The following is a 20,893-nucleotide window of genomic DNA, read 5'->3' on the forward strand; positions in this document are numbered from 1 at the left end:
ATGAAATAGTAAATGTTCTCTCTAACCTAGTCGAAAGTCTAAAGTGTGAGATTTGTCACTTAGTAACTGCTTATTTTTAGAGAATTATTTCTCTGAGTGTTCATTTTCCCTTCTCTAGTACTTGGGTTAAAAAGACTTGACTCTCAGTTTCTCCAGTTATTAGAATCTTGGAGTGAATTAGCGTAACCCAGTATAACAGGTACAAAGTACAAAAATTATATGGTTCGGTTGGTTAAGCATCTGACTCTTGGTTTCAGCTCAGGTCCTGATCTTACTGTTTGTGAGATCAAGCCGTGCACCAGGTTCTGTGCTGACAGCATGGAGCCTGCTTTGGATTCTCTCTCTCTCTCTCTCTCTCTCTCTCTCTCTTTCTTCTCTCTCTCTCTCTCTCTCCCACTCAGCTCTTTCAGTCTGTGTTAACAATAAAATAAACATTTTTTAAAAAGAATGTTTTAGTCACTTTTAACTGTAGGAAACAAAAAAAAAAATCCCTTGGTTATATCTTAGTATACATCCAACAAATCTCTTAAATATTCAGAGCGTCCATTACATTGGATGTTTAGGGGTAGGCTTTGAAAAACACAATCAATGCTACATTATATTTACTTTGCGTATTTAATTCTCGTAAGATTTTTGACAATAAGGGATGAGAAGTTTGTTGTTTAGGTTTCCAGTTCAGCAAGAATATACAATTCAGGTTCTGGATAATGGAGGTTTGGGTTTAGTGAAGAACATAAAGTTTTAATTTGTACCCAGATGTGCCTATTATCAATTTGTTTTCAGTTCCAAATTCAGCTTTCAGATCCCGTTCTATGACAGTGAACTGGACTCTCTAAGCATTGTTCCTTCACGGCGAGCAGTGTTAAGCTTTGTCAACTGTCAGCCAAGGAAACTACAGGAATATTGCAGAAGCCAGGAGCTTGTCTCTCTGGTTCCAAGTGCTGCGTGTTGCTTTTCCTTGCTCCAGCTGCATGCTTCATCCACGGTGCGTGTGTGTGGGGACATCTGCTGGAGCTCTGCCCCGGCTGTGCTTCCAGAATGCACAGTCTTTCGGTGACTTCACATCCCTGGCCCAGGCCCAGCGACCACCTTGCTGCCACCCTCTTGATTTGGGTACTGTGTATTCTAGACCACCGCAGCCCTCAGCTCTCTGCGCACACCCACGCACTAAACCGTGGAAAGCTAACCTTGGCTTTCCTGCATTCTGGAGGATTTTTTTCTTGCTCCTGGCAACCTAGGAACAGCGTTGGTTGGCTTCAGCAACCAGAGAATTTATCTGCCATTCAGTGGCCTGCGACCACACTTTCTTCAACAAAATCTGATGTCCAGCCATGGGGAAGGGTGCTCATTGGAAATCTGTTCTTCCTCGGGTCCTCTCTATGTTGGGATACCCTTGGAGTTCTCTCTCCTGCTAAGTTAGGTGTGATTTCAGTCTTCTGATTGGACCCAGTCTGATCCACCAGGCGTAATCAACACACTTTCCCCTCAAGCACGAACTTATACTCTCCACAATGTATACTTTGTTGATATTGTTAAAGATCATCCAGAACCTCCTTGGATATTGAGGCACAAGCAAACTCATAGAGTCACATCATTGATTTATATCTTTCCTTGGGGCAGAAGTCCTGGGTTCACTTTGGTGCCTCTCAACTTGTTTGTGGAGCTCATTTTTATCTAAAGCATTTATTATGGTACCAGAGAACTATTAAGCAGGAGTGTAATAACAGGGCAGAATAAATGATAGGTTTCAGTTGATAAAGCTAGAATTACTTTAACTTATATTTCTAAGTTCATACTTGGAAAGCTCCATGGGTTTGTCTGCTCTCCACTTCATTCAACTAAGGAGGCTTGAGATTGTAAGGATTCTCAAGTAGACAGGAATAAGAGACAACTTCTGGGATCAGATGACATCAATAATGGTCACCTAAGCAAAGACTTCTATTTACACAAAAATTAATATTGGTATGATGGGTCACCGGAGTTCAAGTTACTACTTTCCTATTTACCAAGGGAAGTTTGGCTTATCAGTGATACACCGGGGTGGGGGTGGGGGGGTGTAATCAAAAGACAGCTCTGAAGATATTATAGTCTATTAAAATTCTTTAAACAAACAATGGTATTTTTTAGCAAGTGCTTAGAATGGCACCAGCTATGTGTGCTGTACAAGCAGAGAAAAAGAAGAGGGCGGGGGGAGAAAAAATAAACCTAAGTATATTTGAACTAGAAAGCGAATGTGACAATTAGAACATGAAAAACTAATTTGAAACCCAATTATTAACCAGAAACTTTTTCCTTTGAAACACAGATGCATTAGAGACCATGTCAATCAATCCACGGACCCGGCACAGAAGTCATTTTCCCTGGGAACTATACTGCCTGAAGAGAAATTGAAAACTCTACTCTCTGTGAATTACAAATTGTTTTATTTTTCTCCCTGAGGTCAGTGATCAGGTTTTCTGACATGGAAATGCTTTATTCTTCTACACTAAGCAATGGCTCCAAGCTTTATTGTATGTGATTACACGCAGTTACAAGCACAGGGAAAAGAATGGCCTTCTTGGCCAACTTTCATTTACCAGGGCTCCCCCAGTGCTCTGCCCTTAGTGCCGATCACTAAACACACCTTGTTTCTCCTCAACTCTGGGTTCAAGGTGTGGAAGCCACACCTTTCTTATTAATCATTGATGTAATCTTGCCACCTACTCAGCCTCTAAATCATGGAATAAAGAGTAAATGTTCAGTAATATAATACCGTAGACAAATGGTTTGTTCCAGATTTTCCTCGTAAAGCAAACAGTTGAGTAATCAGATGCTTGCCACACTAAAAATACCTTTGCATATCTCCTTAGGAGAAGAAACACACAGGCTACTTCTGACTTTTGGAGGGGAAGGGAGTCTTTGACAAACTTTCGGGCTTGGCGCTTCCTGAGTTAAATGCTCTCATTCATAAGTACGACACAAAACCGTATCAGTCTGAGATTTCTGTTGGGTAGCCATGTGTCCTAGCCCCTTTCCTCTTTTAAATTTTAAATACTGCAAAGGAACCGTTTTCCCCGGGAGGCTCCCACCCTTGGGATGAGACCCCCTCTGCGGAATTTTGGCACCCTATTAATTAGTGGTTACGAGTGGGAGCTGCTCTCTCTCAGCAACTCCTATTCTGCCATCAGTCAAGTGTGATTCTGTAATAAATTCCCACGAAGCAAACTATTTCTGGTAATTCTCCCTAATTAACACCAGGCCCGCTAATAATACATCAGTACCTATGTGTTTCTGATAGAACCAAGATCTTGTCTGAGAATACTCAAAAAGGGAAGCCGCCAACCTAAATTAAGCTTTTGCTGGCAAAAAGGATTTTATACGTAGTTCTGGAAGAAAACCTTTGATAATCTTATATTGGGGACATTTTGAACAGAAAACACCGAACGACAGGGAGGCTTGTTTCTGGTTTGAGCACTGAATGGGGATTTATTGTGAACACACACTGTTGAGTCTTAAGCCTATAAATCTTGTACTGGATTACTGTTTCTTAACGAAGGAATGACAGATCTCTTATTTTGTTGGTGCATTTTAATGTGCAATGACGTGATTGATAGAAACCAAACAGCAGCTATTAAAATGTCAAATGCAGACTTGATGCCCTTATAAGTTTGGCTTCTGGAGTTTAATATACTGTGAGCAAATAGACTTGAATTTGCCTTTTATTTCCAATATACAGCCTGCAACAGAAACATTCCTCTTAACTTTATACACTTGGAAAAAAAAATCTGACTCAAATCAATAAACAAATGAGGAATAGATGAGCCTATCTAGTTATAGAAAAGTTAACTAATGAGATTGGGATGAGTTAACCCTGAACGTACCGGTTGATTAAAGCGTGAAAATGTAGATGACGACTTACATTGTTTAAATAGGATATGTGATACAAATAGTGCTTGATAGGACAGGTTATTCCAATAAACGGTTTCAGCAATGAGTATTTTTTTAAAACAATGGAACTTATTTGTTAATTTACAACCATGCTATGTGTACTTGCTACATGCACAGCATAAACATGGATCGAGGCAGAATAAATGTGACACTTTTCAAATGTTTTGTTTCTGGGACATTTTGATAGGCAAATGTCATAAAAGAGGGATTCTCCTGGGAATTGTCATTTCTCTTCCAATCCTGCAAACCCTGTTATCCCCATGATCACTTTGATGGGACCCACGTGCCACCCACAAAAAGAAAAACCAGGAGAGCCTGTTTACATCACTGCGGCCATTTATTTATTATGTGCACATTAAGGTGTAACTATGCTGATTATATTTCTCATGTGGTGTTTATTCGAAAATATAGCCAAAAGCAAAACAGTACAGACATATACAAACCGAAAAATGTAAAGCAACAGAAAATACAGATTAACAGAAAGGCAAATGATATTTTGAAAATCCAAAGCCAGTATCTTAAAACATACAGAGGATTAGGGATGACAGTGATGCCACGTTAGATCCGTGTAAAATTATTCAGTGTTTCCCCCTCTCTTATGTCTGAAAGGCCTCTCCTTTCGACAGGGATGATTGAAAAACTCTAAACATTACAAAAATGTTAATACAACACTAGATTCCTACTTGAACAAGGGAGAGGAAGGAATTATTTTCTATGAAAGTGGTCCTAGTACACTACCCTGTGAAAATGGCACCATGAAAACATTTTTGTTGTAGATGACTTTTAACCGTAAGGTTTCAACTGACAGTTGGAAGACTGCAACTCTTATCGGTCTTAACACTGTGACCAAATGACGAGGCTGTAGTGTTCGGCTGTAAATGGAGCCCGAATCCGTAAGAAATAGTATGCTGCTATGAACATAAACAGTGGGGATCCTCTCTCGGCCGCCACTCCAGTGGGCAACATTCAGCCCTTGGAAGTCTACAAAATGTTATAAATTGGAACCTGTCACTAGCATTTTCGAATTTGGGAAATACAAGTGGGGGATGCTTTAGAGTCATATACTGTAATTTTAATCTGTATTATACTAAGTACAGCATTCCAAAATATACATCAAGAAAGACTACAAGTAAATGCTCTACAGTAAAGAGGTAATAATTAAAAAAAAATGCTACTGATCTGGAATATTTATAATCAGAAAAATAAATATTCAGGGAGCTCGCCAGAAGAATAAAGTGCTCTGCCAGTTATTAAAAGATTAATGCTGGTATATTAAATATGGCATTCCCCACTGGAAAATACAGAGATTCTTCTGGGTTATAATCAATATTTATTTCACAGGATTAACTGTTTTAGGAACAGATATAAAGCTTTGCCACAAAAGAGGACAAAGCACAAACACTAAATGATAAATTAGGAAGAAGTAATGTTATCCTTTTAGGGACAAAATTTAGAGGAATGCAAAATTACGCTCCATGAATAGTGTGTATGAAGAAAAATCGAATAAAAATGAGATCCTTAGTGTAAGGTAACTTAATAAGAAATCCAGGTCAAATAAAATTCTTTAAAGGAAATACCTAAATGCCACTGACTTTTCAAATACTATCTTGGCACAGAATCTATAAAGGCAAAACTAAACAACCAAAAAAAAAAAAAAATCTCTACTACATCAAAACAAAACCACCAATTTATATCACGTAAAGAAAGAGACTGACATTAAGATATGTGACCACGCACATTAGCCAGCACGAACTCTACAGGTGGTTTCAGCAGCAATGAGAAATAACGCACAATTCAGTCCCAGCACTCTGTTTCGAAAATAAAACTTCCTGCCTCCCTACAGATGCAGGGCGAGGAGGTAGTTGGGGGTTGCTACTGGTGAAGCCACTTCATGTCACCCTGTTCATTCTTTTATTCCCAGTTAATTATTATCTGTATATAATATAAATCTGCTAGGCCATAAATTAACAGCTTTCAGGACAGATGCCTTGCAAAGTTCTTAGGGAGGTTAAACAAATATTAGAGCCTAAAACCTCCCTCTATAACAAACACACACACACAATGGAAGTGAAGTTGTTAGTGAGTTATGGGGCAGGGAGGGCTTGGGGTTCTGTCTCAACTTTAAAAGCGCCTTGCCCCAGACAAATTGATATTATACCTTAGTGGGATCATGGGCTTGCATCCATTCTAGAAACAAAGGGAAAAACTATTCAATGTCATAATCTGTTTTCTCACTGGGCAAATATCAATACGATTCACAATTTCACCACAATGGTTGCTCTGTCTTCATGTGTTATCTACATAATTTCCCCCTCCAAATACAGAAAACAAATAACGAGCCAGTCTGGGCGACTGATCATGTTTCCCTCCTATACTACCAACCTCTGGGAGTAAACGTTTTCCAAACTTCATGATCACGTTTGGAAGTGATTCATTTATTATTGAGAGAGCTACTGAAAGAAAACAAACAAACAAACAAAAATCCTAGATTTTATCACATCCCCAAGCCAATCTTTTACTTTTCTAATGCAGAATCAAAGAAAAAAATTATTCTGCGAAGAGAGTTCTCGAACCTTTATCAGTCAGTAGTACAAATCTGAATCTTACCTAATGGACTTACTGTCCAAAAGGGGGGGATTTTTAAAAATTTTGGATACAATCCTCTGATTTACCATAATTCTTAACCACACTCTTTTCTACTTACTCTCTTAACCTCAGCATGAGGGAAGGGGGGAAAATGGAGTTTGACTAATACAGGTGATAAAACAGTGAATACGTAAATAGAAACGGCCATATTTTAATAAAAGGCAAAAAAATTGACATTTATAAACTACATGGTGGCTTTTTGGAGGGGGGTAGATGAGAGAAATATCACACCTCCTATTGGCAGGACACATTTTGATAAAAAATCTCAATGGTCTTCCCCACTGGAATGATCAGCTAGAAGACAAAAAAGTACATACGGTTTTTTAAAAAACTGATACCTACTACTGATAAAATTCTGTTTAAACTATTTCCTCTTTTAAAGATAAGCACTATTTTTGAAAAAATACATTTTACCTACTAACGATGCAAGGCAATTTTCATTGCCTTTTACGGATTTACTCAGAACTACCTAACAAGGAAAGAAAGTATAATTACCTCAGCCTAAATGTTAGAGGGTTTTATTCTAAAGTTTAATTCTTCACTAATTTATTCTATGATGAATTTAATAGTCAACCAGGAAATTGGCTTTTATAAAAGTTATTTTATGGGCAGAAAATAGAGGAAAAAGTAATCATAAATGCCAAACTGTCTCTCTACTTTACGAAGCCAAATATTTCCTCATAGACTTGGTTTTTAAAGCTGGAATTTATCCCTTCAGGGTCACTATTATTTTTCAAAACTCCTACAAATATTAAATCTAAAAACTAATCGGTAATTCTAATTCTTCTCTTTCTCTTCAAATTTCTTCTCCTCCCCTGAGCTGTTGACTTTCAAAAATTCACAGAATGAGCATGTTTCTTGCAAAGTGGCTTGTCCTTCTTGGAGAAAAAGGTCTGACCTTCCAAACTTTCGCAACATACCTGAAAAAGAAGCATTATTTAAAAGAATATCGTTATTTTATCAAATATGCCTAAGAAGGGGAAATGATTTTTCACCCACTGGATAAGACAAAGCACTTCAGTTGGTTGTATTGGACATTCTGATATTTAACCATTACTATGATATCTCATGCAATCTTTCAAAAGCAATGAAGAATGACTTTTTTCTGGAATGCATTCTGATTTATTTAAATCAGTGATCACTATTTTTCTTTATGATAAGTGAAGCACTTGGCTCTGATGAAAAAATTAAGACATAAAGAGGTCACATTAAATATAAGTTCTCTTCCCAAATTCTAATCAATGCCTCCTGTTGTAGGGACCCAGAGCATTCAAAACAAAAACAAATACAACTGCTTTGCCAGATATTCCGAAGGCCCCAGACACATAGACGTAGACTGCCTGAGAATTCTTTTTAATTCATTTATTTGTTCCTTATAGTAAAAACCCTGGTCAACATCTGGCTACTGGATGATTATACAGTCTGTTAACTATCTACATTTATGTCTTCTTGTCTTTCCTATTGCCTTTGGTAAGTGTAATGGTCATGAGCATCTCTACCAGAGAACAGGAGCAAGCAAATCTGCTACCAGTTGTTACATTTTATAGATACCCTGAAGTCTAAGAGATGGAGGAGGTGAGCAAGGTCAATGGTCATGTTTGGGGAAATCCTTTGATTCCTATTAACATAACTTTTTCCCTTCATACAACGGGTATTGAGAATTATAAGATATATTAAATCCGATTAAAAAAAAAGCAAATATCTGAACAGAATATCTCTATTGGATATTTACTTTCTAAATTAAAAATAAAAGTCTTAGGGTAATGTAAATCTCTCAATCTATCTCTGCCATTAAAAATAAAACCAAATGAGGAGGGCACCTTTTGGGATGAGCACTGGGTGTTGTATGGAAACCAATTTGACAATAAATTTCATATATTAAAAAAACATAAATAAATTTAAAAAAATAAATAAATAAAACCAAAAATGTGAAAATATCAAATACAATAGGTAAACTATAGGTTTATTATAGTCTCAAAAAGAAAAAAAAAATTATTCATGGACTATTGCTAAGGAAGGAGGCAAATCAACATATAGTTTGCTTCCATGATTAATTCAACAATAGATTTTTTTTTAGAATTGTTTGTTTCTATTTCAAGTACTCATGTTTCCAAAAATTACTAAGAACACTCCAATAAAACAGAGTTTTAAAAAAATGTCAAGGTCTCTTACTGTTTTAAGAAATATACAGCTTCTCCTTATAAACATAAATTAAAAATAGGACCTTCTCTAAAGGGGTAAGCATCTTATTCTGTGCCAAGTAATTCAAAATAATGCCAAAAAATTTAATGAACAACTTTGAAGATCACTGTAAAAATACTTCTGGGTGTGAAGGTCTGAAAGATACAAAACCTGCTATTTCCATTTAGTGCTTAGGTGAAAACTGGCCATACTTGCTCCTCTCACTTGGAAATAAGAGTTTACTTACTGAGCATACAAAGCAGGTGTCATGCCAGGTAAAGCCCAGGGCCTCCAGGAACATGTCGCCAGCCTCTATGGGAAATTCACATCCACGGCATATGGTACCAAAAAGGGCATAATAATCTGTATTGGGGCGGGGTGGGGGTGGGGAGACATAATTTAAACATGAGAAAGCTTTAGAATAAGAATTCCTAGAAAGCAGCAACAAAATTGGAATTAAATGAGAAGATGAAGTTACTAGTAACTGGAAAATTTTCAGAGGGTATGTTTTGGCTTGAGACACATGTGTAGTGTGGTTCAGGTTACCTGTGGGGTAAATGCTATTTATTTACATAACTTAACGTCCTTTATTCTGTTTTTTTTTTTTAATTTTTTTAATGTGTATTTATTTTTGAGACAGAGAGAGACAGAGCATGAATGGGGGAGGGTCAGAGAGAGGGAGACACAGAATCCGAAACGGGCTCCAGGCTCCGAGCTGTCAGCACAGAGCCCGACGCGGGGCTCAAACTCACAGACCGCGAGATCATGACCTGAGCCGAAGTCGGCCGCTTAAACGACTGAGCCACCCAGGCGCCCCTATTCTGTTTTTCTATGTAATACTTCTCACTTATCTCCAGCTACTTAAATGTCCAACTTCGTATGAAGAACAACTCTGTTCTCTGATAAGCTATCAACAGACATGACTGTTTTAACAAAAGACAACAGAACTTCCAAAAACTAGCAACAGTAAGACTAAAGAACATAAATCAAGAAGAAATATCTGATATCCCAGCACATTTCATAGAGTATCTAACTTGGTAGGAAAGAAAAAAAGTCACAAGAAACTTCCATGAATAAGAGCCTTGACTGAGGTTCTAGCTGGACTGTATCCTAACAGTATTAGCCACTAATTCTTTTGCTGCAATTTCCTTTCAATTGTAAGACTTTGTGCTAAAAATCCTTAGCCAGAGAACACCATTAACTTGACACAGAGTAGTTATAAAATGCCAGTAGGATTTCCTTCTAAAGAAAGCAGTTTTGATAAGATGTTTCTTTATTATTACTAAATTAGAACTTACTGGCAATTTTCTTTTATGCAGCCATTCTCACTACTTGTGTTTACTCCAACCTGGGCTGGAGCGGAAAGTAGACTATCATTTCCAACTTCATTTACCTTCCTTAACAATCTTCAGTATTCCTTAGCACCATTTGCTCCACACCTATCCACTGAGTCCTACTATGTGCCAGGCACTGTTCTAGGCACTAAAGAGTGGCACAATGGTGAAAAAGACAGATGTGGCTGCTCTCTTTAGGGTGATTATATCTTCACTGGGAGCAGGATGTTGTTGTTTATTGTATTTTTCAAACAAGTGATAATAATTTCACATTGTGAAAAGGACCATGAAGAAAAGAATCCTGTGATACAGAATAGTTAAGGGATGTAACACTCCATTAAATAGGTGGGTTATGAAAGGCTTCTCTAAAGAGGTAACAGTTGGGCTGAGGCATGACAAAAAAAGGAGAACTCACCACAGAAAAGCTGTGGAAGAACATATCGGTTAGAAGAAACTGCAACTACAAAGACCCTGAGGTAGGAAGAATCTCAGCATGTTCAGAAAAGCAAAGGGGTGATGACATATGCCTGACAGAGGGTAAGGTAGTAGAAGAAAAGGGTGGCAAAGCGTGTCTAGTAAGGAATGTATGTTTACTCAAGTGGAAGCCAACAAAGGTATCAAGCATAATCTAATTCACACTGAAACAAATATTATCATAACTTCTATTTAAAGGTTGGGGAAAGAAGACAGACCATCTTAGTTGGTGATCAGAACATCCAGGCAAAGGGTGAGTTGGATTTAGTTGTGACCACTGAGGTGGAGAAAAGAATGAATTTATATACACTGAGGGTACTGCTAGAATTTACTAATTACACTGGATATGAGGAGAGTAAGGGAAAGAACAGAATCTTAGATTTTGGGATAGTGGACAGTGGGGCATTTATTGAAATGGGAAAGGCTGAGCTAATAACAAGTGTTGGAGGTTAAAAAAATACAAGAGTAGATCATGTTGATTAGAAGTGACATTTATTTTTTGTTTTTAAAAAATTTTTTTTAATGTTTATTTATTTTTGAGACAGAGAGAGACACAGCATGAACGGGGGAGGGTCAGAGAAGAGGGAGACACAGAATCTGAACCAGGCTCCAGGTTCTGAGCTGTCAGCACAGAGCCCAACGTGGGGCTGGAACTCACAGACCGTGAGATCATGACCTGAGCTGAAGTCGGACGCTTAACCGACTGAGCCACCCAGGCGCCCCTAGAAGTGACATTTAAATAAATCTTCAAAAATATTTTTCCTTTTCTGTAAGCAATTTTGGGGTTTTAAAAATCTTCCTTCTTAGACTACATGAATATATTAAGGCTAGATAGCTGTATAGGTACGTAGCTGGACAGGGACTATCTGCCAGTTAGTCAAAATGTCTTGCAAAACTTAATTTTAAAACAAACAAACAAACAAACAAACACCTCTTTCTTCAGAAGAATTAAGTGAAATCACAAAATGTGAAATATTCTGATTGAGTCAGGGTAGCAGCTTGTAGCCATCCTGTCCCCAAATAGCCCCCCGACGAGATAGGTCACTGGTGTCTCCATAGAGTTTCCTGGTGGATAGTCTGGCATAGATCCGCGCTGCTCCTAACTCAGCTGGAAGGAATGAGTGAGCAATAAAAGGTCACGTGATGCTACCAGCCTCAAATTAGAAGCTGACTGCTCCCTTAACTCAATAGTGTACAACATTCCTTTCCTCCAGCACCACACTTTGCATTTCAAGGTAGATCAACAACTCTAAAGTGGAAATGCAGCGGTGATGAATGCAGGCATGATGAAGGAAAATATTTTGTTTTTTGAAACATATGTGTGGTACTAATATCTAAGAGGAATAATAACAAATAAGTGTTATAAAAGTTCACTTACAGCCTTTGGGAAAGAAAAGGAAGTGTTCAGAGCTCACGTAGTAAGACAAATGTAGCAGATTGGTCCTTAGAGTCCAGTTTATTAAAAATAATTTTACTAAGGGAGCAATCCAAGCCAAGGTTACCTTTCCATTCAGTAAGAGTAACAAAGGACTTCGAATTTATTTTCAAGGCGGTTGCCTTAAACAGCAAATCAATATCATGTTCAATAGCTGAATACTTCTCATGTTTGTAACCACTCAAAATTCACCATTAGAGGTAGCTTTCAGCTACACAATGTGGTGGAATTCATATCCATAAACTATTAGGGATTCAAGTAAAATATTTTCCTACTAGATAATGCATACATACATGCTCATTTCTCTTCAGGAAACTGGGAATATCTGTTTTGACGAAATCACATAAAAGTTTTACATAGTTTTTTGCTGTATATTTAGAGTAACATTAAATGCCCCCAAAACAATTTGGAAATCCACTTTGTCCCCTACTGCCTTTCAACTTGGTAGTAACATTAAGGGTTAAGTTTATTCAAAATTTAAGAAACTAATGGCTTCAGGATCTTACCAGTCTCACAGTATGGTTCACCATCCTCCAAATGAAAAACATTATTACGAATGGGTTTTCCACAGGCCACACACACAAAACAGGAAACATGCCAAGTTTGTTTCAAAGCATTGATGACCTCCTGTTACAGAAAGGCAATTGGATATAAAGAAAGATGATCATACACAGATGCTTGCTCTATTAGTTGTACCAACACAGCCCTTTTAAACTGACCCAATGTAGGCACACGCTTTGTCGTTACCATCAGCTTTTCCTCTAAAGACACACTCACAAATGGTCTAAACTGATACCCTATATAATACGTGAGTTTTCAGTAAACTTATTTAAATAACGACTGTTGTGTTACTTAAACATTATATAGGGAGTGAATAAAGTAAGCATTTCATGAGTACTTGCTGTAATACATTCTGCTTTCTCTCAAAAGGGTGTCAGGGAATATTACAAAGGTTTCATAGTATTATCTTGAAAATGTCATGGAGGGAAAAAAAAAGAAAAGGAAATGTCATGGAGGAAGGGCAAAATGTTCAAAAATTAAAACAAACCTATGCTTTGGTGTATTATGGGAGTAATAACATAATCAGTGTAATCCAATCAGTTTAACACATGTTTACAGTTCTGGAAATCAGCTGTGACTACACAAAGCACACACTCAAATGAGCATCTAAAATTTGAACCACAAAGTATGGATTCTAGTCAACAATGACCCAATGGTTAAAAATACCAAGTATCAAAACAAAACAAAACAAAACAAAACAAAACAAAACAAAACAAGTATCAAAGACTTGGGCCAGAGTTTAATTAGTAAAAGAAGTCTTATTAAGAAGCTGGTTTTGCAAGGAATCATTTCTTTGGATTGACAGAGATGGAGCCATTAAACATTATTTTTTGAAGATGAGTTAATAAAATGGGATTTACTCTTTTATCACAAAAAAAGAGGATGCTACACATAAAGTATGGTTACAATTTTGTAAATGAATTACAAAGAGCAAATTGGAAGAAAATACATCCTAAGCTTAACAGGAATTATCTGGGACTGGTAAATATATAGGTCATTTTAATATTCTTCTTTACATCTTTTTGGTATTTTCTAATTATTTAGAGTGAAATATTTTTATAATAAAAAACTGTCAAAATACAATGATACAGAGTAAATTATTAGCCACAGAAAATGCAACAGTTCCCTAGTGATGGATAATGGGAAGACATGGCAGTAATTTAGATCCAAAAAGATCACCATGAAAATGTACAACAAATATACACTGAACCAAATCATTTCTCATGGCTCTTAGCATTTACTTCCCTTTCTATCCTTGAGACTGATTCCTATCCCTTAGAACAGGCAATTGAACAACTGAAACAACCCAGAGGATCTGTCCCTGTAGTGAAGTTCTGGCCCATCTCTAAGGCAATGAGGATAAGATTTCCATTTCCTACAACCTCATTTGGTTCTAAGACTGTTACCTGACTTTGTGTTATTAATGATTCTAGAATTCCATAGACTGTATTTATATACAGTATTAACATATATTCAACTTCTTATTTGTCACTTGGGAAGGTATAGCCCGTATGTTGCTACTTTTTTGTTCCCAACATGTTGTACAAATTAATAATACAGAAATATTTCATGAAGAATATTTATAATTTAAGTGTCCTCAAAGTTTTAGACCCACTTAAAGATGTAACATGAAATTAAAACTACTCAATAATTTATACTAACTTTTCTCTCAACTGACACAAATTAAACTTTCATTATTACATTTTTATAGAGAGAATGGCAGAATTCAGCAATGCCATCTCCATCTTCTGTATTAGTTTTAGGAGTTTCGTATGGGACCAGGCACCTTGGCCACTTCTAAAATAAAATTCCAACTCCTGGTCACCCACAGGAAATGACTGACCCTTTCTTTGCAAATTGCAAACTGAGTATTCCAGAGCAGGAAATTCATTCATTCATCATTATTCATTATGTATCTGACTCCTACATTACTTCCTTTTCGAAAAGGGGAAAAAAAAAAAAAAAAGGTGGTTAGCTTATTTTTCTATTACATGTCTACTCTCATAAAATAGGTTATATTTTTAAACATTATATGCATTTAAGAAAAATATATCATTTATAAGCTTCATGTCTTATATATTTCATGAGATCTGTGCCCTGTGCTTGAACCCTGACAAATGGGGAAATGCTGGTCTTATAAAAGCTATGGAATTTAATTTAAAACAGTGAAGGTGTCAGTTCTGAGAACTCTGATGTGTGTGGTCCTGTGCGACCTCTTCATTCCTGAGCAAACAGGGTCCTGTTGAGGTAGCACACCCACAGTAAATTATTTTTTTCCCCACAGTGGCTAGACTTTCCCCAGACAAGCGAGCACTCAGTAAGACAAACCCAAAGACAACTTAACCCCACGAGTCCGATATACTTCTACAGAGGTCTATTTAGTTTTGCTTTACAATAATAAACAGTGATGAAAACAGAGAGGGGATCAAGCAAGAAGAAAATAAAAAGGAAAACTGATGTAAGGGTTTCAAAACAAAAAAATTATTGTGCTTTAAAGCTCATTCAGAATAAACAGGTTTCTGATACTTACTCCAAGGATCTTCCTTTGACATCGACCACATTCAGGAGCGAAGAATTTCTCATAGCACAGCTCACAATACAGGGATCCCTTTTCCTCCACAAATCCAATGTAGGCCATTGTATTTTTGCAGTGAGCACAGTTAAACTCTTCTGGGTGCCAAGATTTCCCCAGTGCCACTAGGAATGGTCCCCTGCCAGAAGAAAAGAGATCGAGTTGGCTTGGGAATAAAAGTTTCTAAAGTTAGCTTGGACAGAACCTCTTTTATGCAATGTCCAAACAATTAAATACTTGCTCAATTATCCTTCTCAAGGGCTGAAAACATAGGCGCAGTAAATTTACATAGGAACTCTCTGCGCATTTATGTGAAGAGAATAAAGGGGAGGAGTAAAAAGCACTTAAGGGATTCCTTCAAGAAAGGCCATTTCCCCCACTTTTTTTCATCTTCAACAGATTTGGTGGTTATGTCGTTTTTTATTTTTTTATTTTTTTAATGTTTATTTATTCTTGAGACAGAGAGAGACAGAGCATGAATGGGGGAGGGTCAGAGAGAGAGGGAGACACAGAATCTGAAGCAGGCTCCAGGCTCTGAGCTGTCAGCACAGAGCCCGACTCGGGGCCCGAACTCACGGACCGTGAGATCATGACCTGAGCTGAAGCCGGACGCTCAACCAGCTGAGCCACCCAGGCGCCCCAGTGGTTATGTTTTTTGAGTTGCAATGAGTGGGTCTGTCTGCATCATGATAATGAATGAGAATGAGGATGTTAACTCTGACATAAAATGAAATAACCAGGAAAAAAAATACATGGTTTAGACAGAGATGAGAAGTTGACATTTCTATAAAATAGACAAAAGAGAAATCTCAATTTGGTAATGTCAGGAGTCTTAAAAACAGTAATAATTATTACCTGAGAAAACACTGCAGTCAATTTCTCTTCCCCACACATTGTTTCATATACTTATTTCTCAACTCTATTATAAACATATCAAATGTTTATGACCCCTCCAAATAGACTATGGAAACTGTCAACTGGATATTAGAGACTGTTTTGAAGCTACTTAGAAAGGTTTTATTTAATTAAAACATGACTGATTTTTAATGCACATTTGTTTCAAGGTAACAAATGTTTGTAAAGAGATTTTTTTCCATTAAATACTATATAGTCATGAACTGATAAGGCGGGTTTGGTTTCCTTGACAGGAATCCATTATGAACCCTTATCTAGTCATGAAGCCTGCAGAGATGAACCATTCTAGCCTCTGCAACGTACTTTTCAGTAGCTCTATCCCACTAATTTTTATTCACAGAGTGGCTTTACCTCCAAGGCACTTTTACACTTATCCAATTTGTCCATACAACATTCCTGTGAGATAGACCAGGGCAGTTATTACAAACTCAGTTTAACAGATGGAGAAGCTGAGATACAGAATGTTCAAAAGATTGACAAATATCATAAAATGACTGACTGAGTGAAGGCCAGAAGCTGAATTTCCTGATTTGTAGCAAACTGGTATAGTCAACTGAATGTTCTGCTTTTCATCTCATTACCATCAATTATCATCACTGAGTGACCACACAGTTAATTGTCAGTGAGCACGGATACCTGACTTCTAGGCAGATTATAGGAAAAGTCATAGTAATGAGCATCACAAAATCGAAGCATTTTTTAGCCTTTAATGATAACATAAACCTTAGTATTCAGTAACTATTTCCCACTGGGAAATTCTTTGCAAATACAGTGATGTTTACTCAGAACCAGCACCTAATCCTCCAAGAGTCAAAAACGTAAAAAAGTTCTCGATGAATGATAAAAATGTGTTCTTTGAGGTATAAGAGGGTATTTTCTAGCCTCATTTTTTGTTAACTTGTTTTTTATTAATAACATGATGCCACTTGTATCAGCTGGTGCGTGCAGTTCTCCTGAGCATTTGAGACAAATACTTTATTATGTTTTTAAGCTTTAGGGCACCATAGTTTTGTTATCACTAACAAGGAGTGTCTTTGTTAACTAATTCCTGCCAGAGAAAGAAAGGGCTATAGATCACTTATTCTGTAACCAAATATGTTACTTTGGGTAGGTTGTCCCTCAATTTTTAATTGGATAATAAATAACAGTTCTACTCAACAAGCTCCTTCTTCTCATTTTCTCAGTATATATTCAAAGATAATCCAAGGAGTCACAATGCTCAAAGCTAGACAAAGTTTCATGAGTCCACTGAGCTTTTCCACCAAGTGGGTATCTGGTTATACAACCTTGAAAAGGCTGCCAGGTTCAATTTACTGTGACCATAACATAGAGTCTGGTAGAACTGTGCTAACATTTGCTTGGACACTAAAGGCAGATTTCAAAGAATTTGTTAGACTGAATTTTTTTTATGAGGGCACATCTTCCAGCTCCTCCATAGGCTGGATGGCCCCTGAAGGCCTGTATCTGTATTCAGCTTTCCAGTTTGCAAAAGTCAATCTAATCAAACTCCACATTCCGTATGGATGCACTTGAGAGCTTTTCTCCACAAACATGGCTGTCAGTGCCAGAAAATATTTAACAAAATTCATCTGAGAAAAGAACAACTGATTGAGGAATACACACTCCATTTTTAGATTTCCTAAAATAGGTGTTGAAACCAAGTCAGACCAGCAGAGAAGGACGTTCTGCGATTCATGGCATATTGGACCTGATCCATTCCACAGAATGATTCCTTTAATGACCGGTGCTCAGCCTGACACCATCAGTCTACACTGACACTTGTCCTAGGAAACAGCCTTGTGACAGTCACCCTTGCTCCTCCTCTAAGTTGCTATTGAGAGTGTTATCTGTTAGAGATCATACAGGGTCATTTCCATGTGGACTCTCTGGAGAAAGTCCTTCAGGTTTGTGTAGTAAGAACAGTTTTGCTTCTTCTGAGCAATAGGGTTTTTACTCATCGTACAGTAAATTTAAAAATTAACTTTCTTTGTTGACCACTAGAAGGCTTAAAGCCAAATTTAGTCAAACCCTAGGCAAGTATGTAAGGTCATTATTATAGGTTTTGCCAAGTCTCAATGAGCACATTTTTGACCAGTCTTCATTTTTAATGGTCCCATTCATGATTTTCATTATTCTTTTGCTTCCTTTTATAATTTAGAAGATTTTCTTATATTTCATGTATTCTTAAAAATGTTTTTAAAAGGTTTATAGAATAGTGCCTAGTACAAATAAATTAATTAAATTAATTAAAACTATCATCAGTTGAGGGACACCTGGGTGGCTCAGTCAGCTGAACGTCCGACTTTGGCTCAGGTCATGATTTCATGGCTTGTGAGTTGGAGCCTTGCGTCGGGCTCTGTGCCTGCTTTGGATTCTGTGTCTCCCTCTCTCTCTGCCCCTTCCCTGTTCTCTCTCTCTCTTCTCAAAAATAAACATTAAAAAAAAAAAAAAAAAAAAAACTATCATTGATTGAAAGAATAAGTTTAAGATACCTCCTTACTTTCTTATCAAATCTAAATAGTGAAATGTCTTAACAACAGTAAAGAAACACTCTCTGCACCTTTAAAAACTGAGCTGAATATAACTTTTGTTCCTGCCAGAGCTCCTTTCTTAAACATGCTCAGTGTGGTACTGCCCCAACCGGGTATTCCCTGGCCCAGCTGGAAGAGCACCTTTCCCATCATGTCCTTGAAGTTATGTATAGATGAAACAATAAAATCTCTTATATATAACAAAGTACTCTTTTCTGTGTTGGCAGAGACTAATTTAACAAATTCATTAACACAGGATTAACACTGAAGAAGTTCTTCTTGTTCCAGGTAGATTGGGTTTCCATCTGTGACCTGGACAGACAGGCTTGGGTAACAGCAAAGTGGAATTAAGTATGCAGCTACCTCTCTTCCAGTCCTCCACGCCACTGTCTTTCCCAAGTACTCCTTGACTGACAAAGGAAGAGACAGGAAAGAGTTAAAGCACTGACTGGCTGACAAAGAGTTAACCTAGCTCATGAAACTTTTTAGCCTCTTGATCTTCTGTGAGACTTATACCAAAAAGAAAAGAGAGAGAGAGAGAGAGAGAGAGAGAGAGAGAGAGAGAGAGAGAAAGGAAAGGTGGGGAAAGATGTCAAAAGGAACAGGAAAAGAAAAGCTTACACGGTGAGAAGGTGAAAGGGGTTGCAAATTTCAACAGGCATAACCTAACAGGGATTCAGCTTCAAAATCAAATGCTCCCTTCTTGCCTCCCTTTGTAACTTAACGTGAACAATAACTCTCAGTGATAGAAATTAGCTCTATAAATAGATGAAGAAAATATCAGAAGCTACCTAACATTCCTAAGATCATGTGGATGATAACTGTAAAGCTGGCATTCTAAGGCTACTAGAGATTAGAAATTATATTTGACCCAAAGTTACTGCATCAATAGAAGTTAAAAATTAAAAAAAGCTAAGAAAATCAAAAGAAGTTAGTCAACAAAAGGTAAAAACAAAGCCACATGAAAAAACAACTTGTGCTCAAAGACAAAAATGGCATCTGATACTCTACTTAATTAGATATAATAAAAATGTATACACCAATTTTATATTATTAATATGGTCAAATTTTGGAAAGGGCTTGGCATGAGCAAGGAGTCCAAGAACAATGGAACCATAGGAAGAGTTTTCTGGAACAGAAAAGATCACTGGAAAAAACCACACACACACATTCACAAATACAAAGACATGTGCAGGGAGAGTAAAAGAGAATGAAATACACTCGAACATGACAGTGAAACACACTCCCTTTCAATACTTACAATACTCACAATTAGCAATAGTAACAATCCTTCCTAAAATTAGAAGTGCAGCATTTCCAGTAAACTGCGCCCAAACTTTCCAATTTGGAGCATTAAATAACATATTTCTATTTTTACTGAGTATCATCTTTAATTTGTAAGCCCATTAAAATACTGCTTTTAAAAGGTTGTGAGGCCAACTGTAGCTTTTCATTTTAAAGACATAAATGACTCACTGCCCAAAAATATATGCACAGGTAAAATGAGCCTGAACATAACAGTGAATAAAAAGGACAAGTTCTAAAAAAGGTAATATTAACTGATAATTCTTTAAGTCTATTGGAGACAATTATACTCAATTATTTATATTGGTTATTATAAAATCCACGAAGCAGGAAAATGTGATTCTATATATTAAGACAAGTGAGGTATAAATTCAACTTGGAGAAACTGTTATCATACATTCCTCCAAATACTTTTTAAAAGTTCAGTCATTAACTGAACAGCAGAAAATATGGCAGGAAACAAAGCCAGGAAATGCCCTGCTCACACGGAACTTACTTTCTAGCATTGGGACAAAAAACCAAATAATGTTAAAAAAAAAAAGTTAGATTTTAACAAGAGGAGGACAATGAAGCAGGGAGGGAAGATAGGGAGACTGTATATATTGGGGGGGGGGGATTAAACAGGTGGCCAGGGACACCTGTTTTAGTAAAGATCTGACGGAGGCAAAGGTGAGCCATGCAAATATCCAGGGAAAGAGAATCCAGGCAAAGGTAACACCAAGTGCACGGGCCTGATGAAGAGGCCTGGGGAGTCTGAGAAACAGCAAGAAGGCCAATGTGCCTGCAGTAGAGGAAACAAGGGGGAAATTGTCAAGTAATAAGGACAGAGAGATAATGAGGTGGCGGTGGGATGGGAGTGACTGTGTAGGGCCTTTAGGCCACTGTAAGGATTCTGGCTTCTACCAACCATTATGGGGTTTCCAGCAAAAGAGTGACATGATCTGATTTATGTTTTATCAGGATTACTCTAGCTACTGTGTTGAGAACAGACAGGTAAAGGGCAAGGGCAAAA

General features: G+C 37.3%; 1 protein-coding gene across 14 annotated transcripts in view; it reads right to left on the minus strand.

Annotated features, from left to right (window-relative positions):
• Positions 1-4,245: 4,245 nt before the first annotated feature.
• Positions 4,246-20,893, minus strand: part of PDLIM5 (PDZ and LIM domain 5) — a 221,788-nt gene continuing 205,140 nt past the window's right edge. For all 14 annotated transcript variants that reach the window (XM_019464010.2, XM_019463992.2, XM_019464027.2 and 11 more), the window contains 4 exons: positions 15,089-15,269; positions 12,504-12,624; positions 9,002-9,117; positions 4,246-7,493 (listed from right to left, as the gene is read on the minus strand). In XM_019464010.2, the coding sequence (XP_019319555.1) occupies positions 7,404-7,493; positions 9,002-9,117; positions 12,504-12,624; positions 15,089-15,269 (508 nt within the window). In that variant the 3' untranslated portion in view covers positions 4,246-7,403. The remainder of the gene's footprint in view (positions 7,494-9,001; positions 9,118-12,503; positions 12,625-15,088; positions 15,270-20,893) is intronic.

Source organism: Panthera pardus, unplaced genomic scaffold, assembly GCF_024362965.1.
Source record: "Panthera pardus isolate Hobbes unplaced genomic scaffold, ASM2436296v1 HiC_scaffold_13, whole genome shotgun sequence".
Lineage (NCBI taxonomy): Eukaryota > Metazoa > Chordata > Mammalia > Carnivora > Felidae > Panthera > Panthera pardus.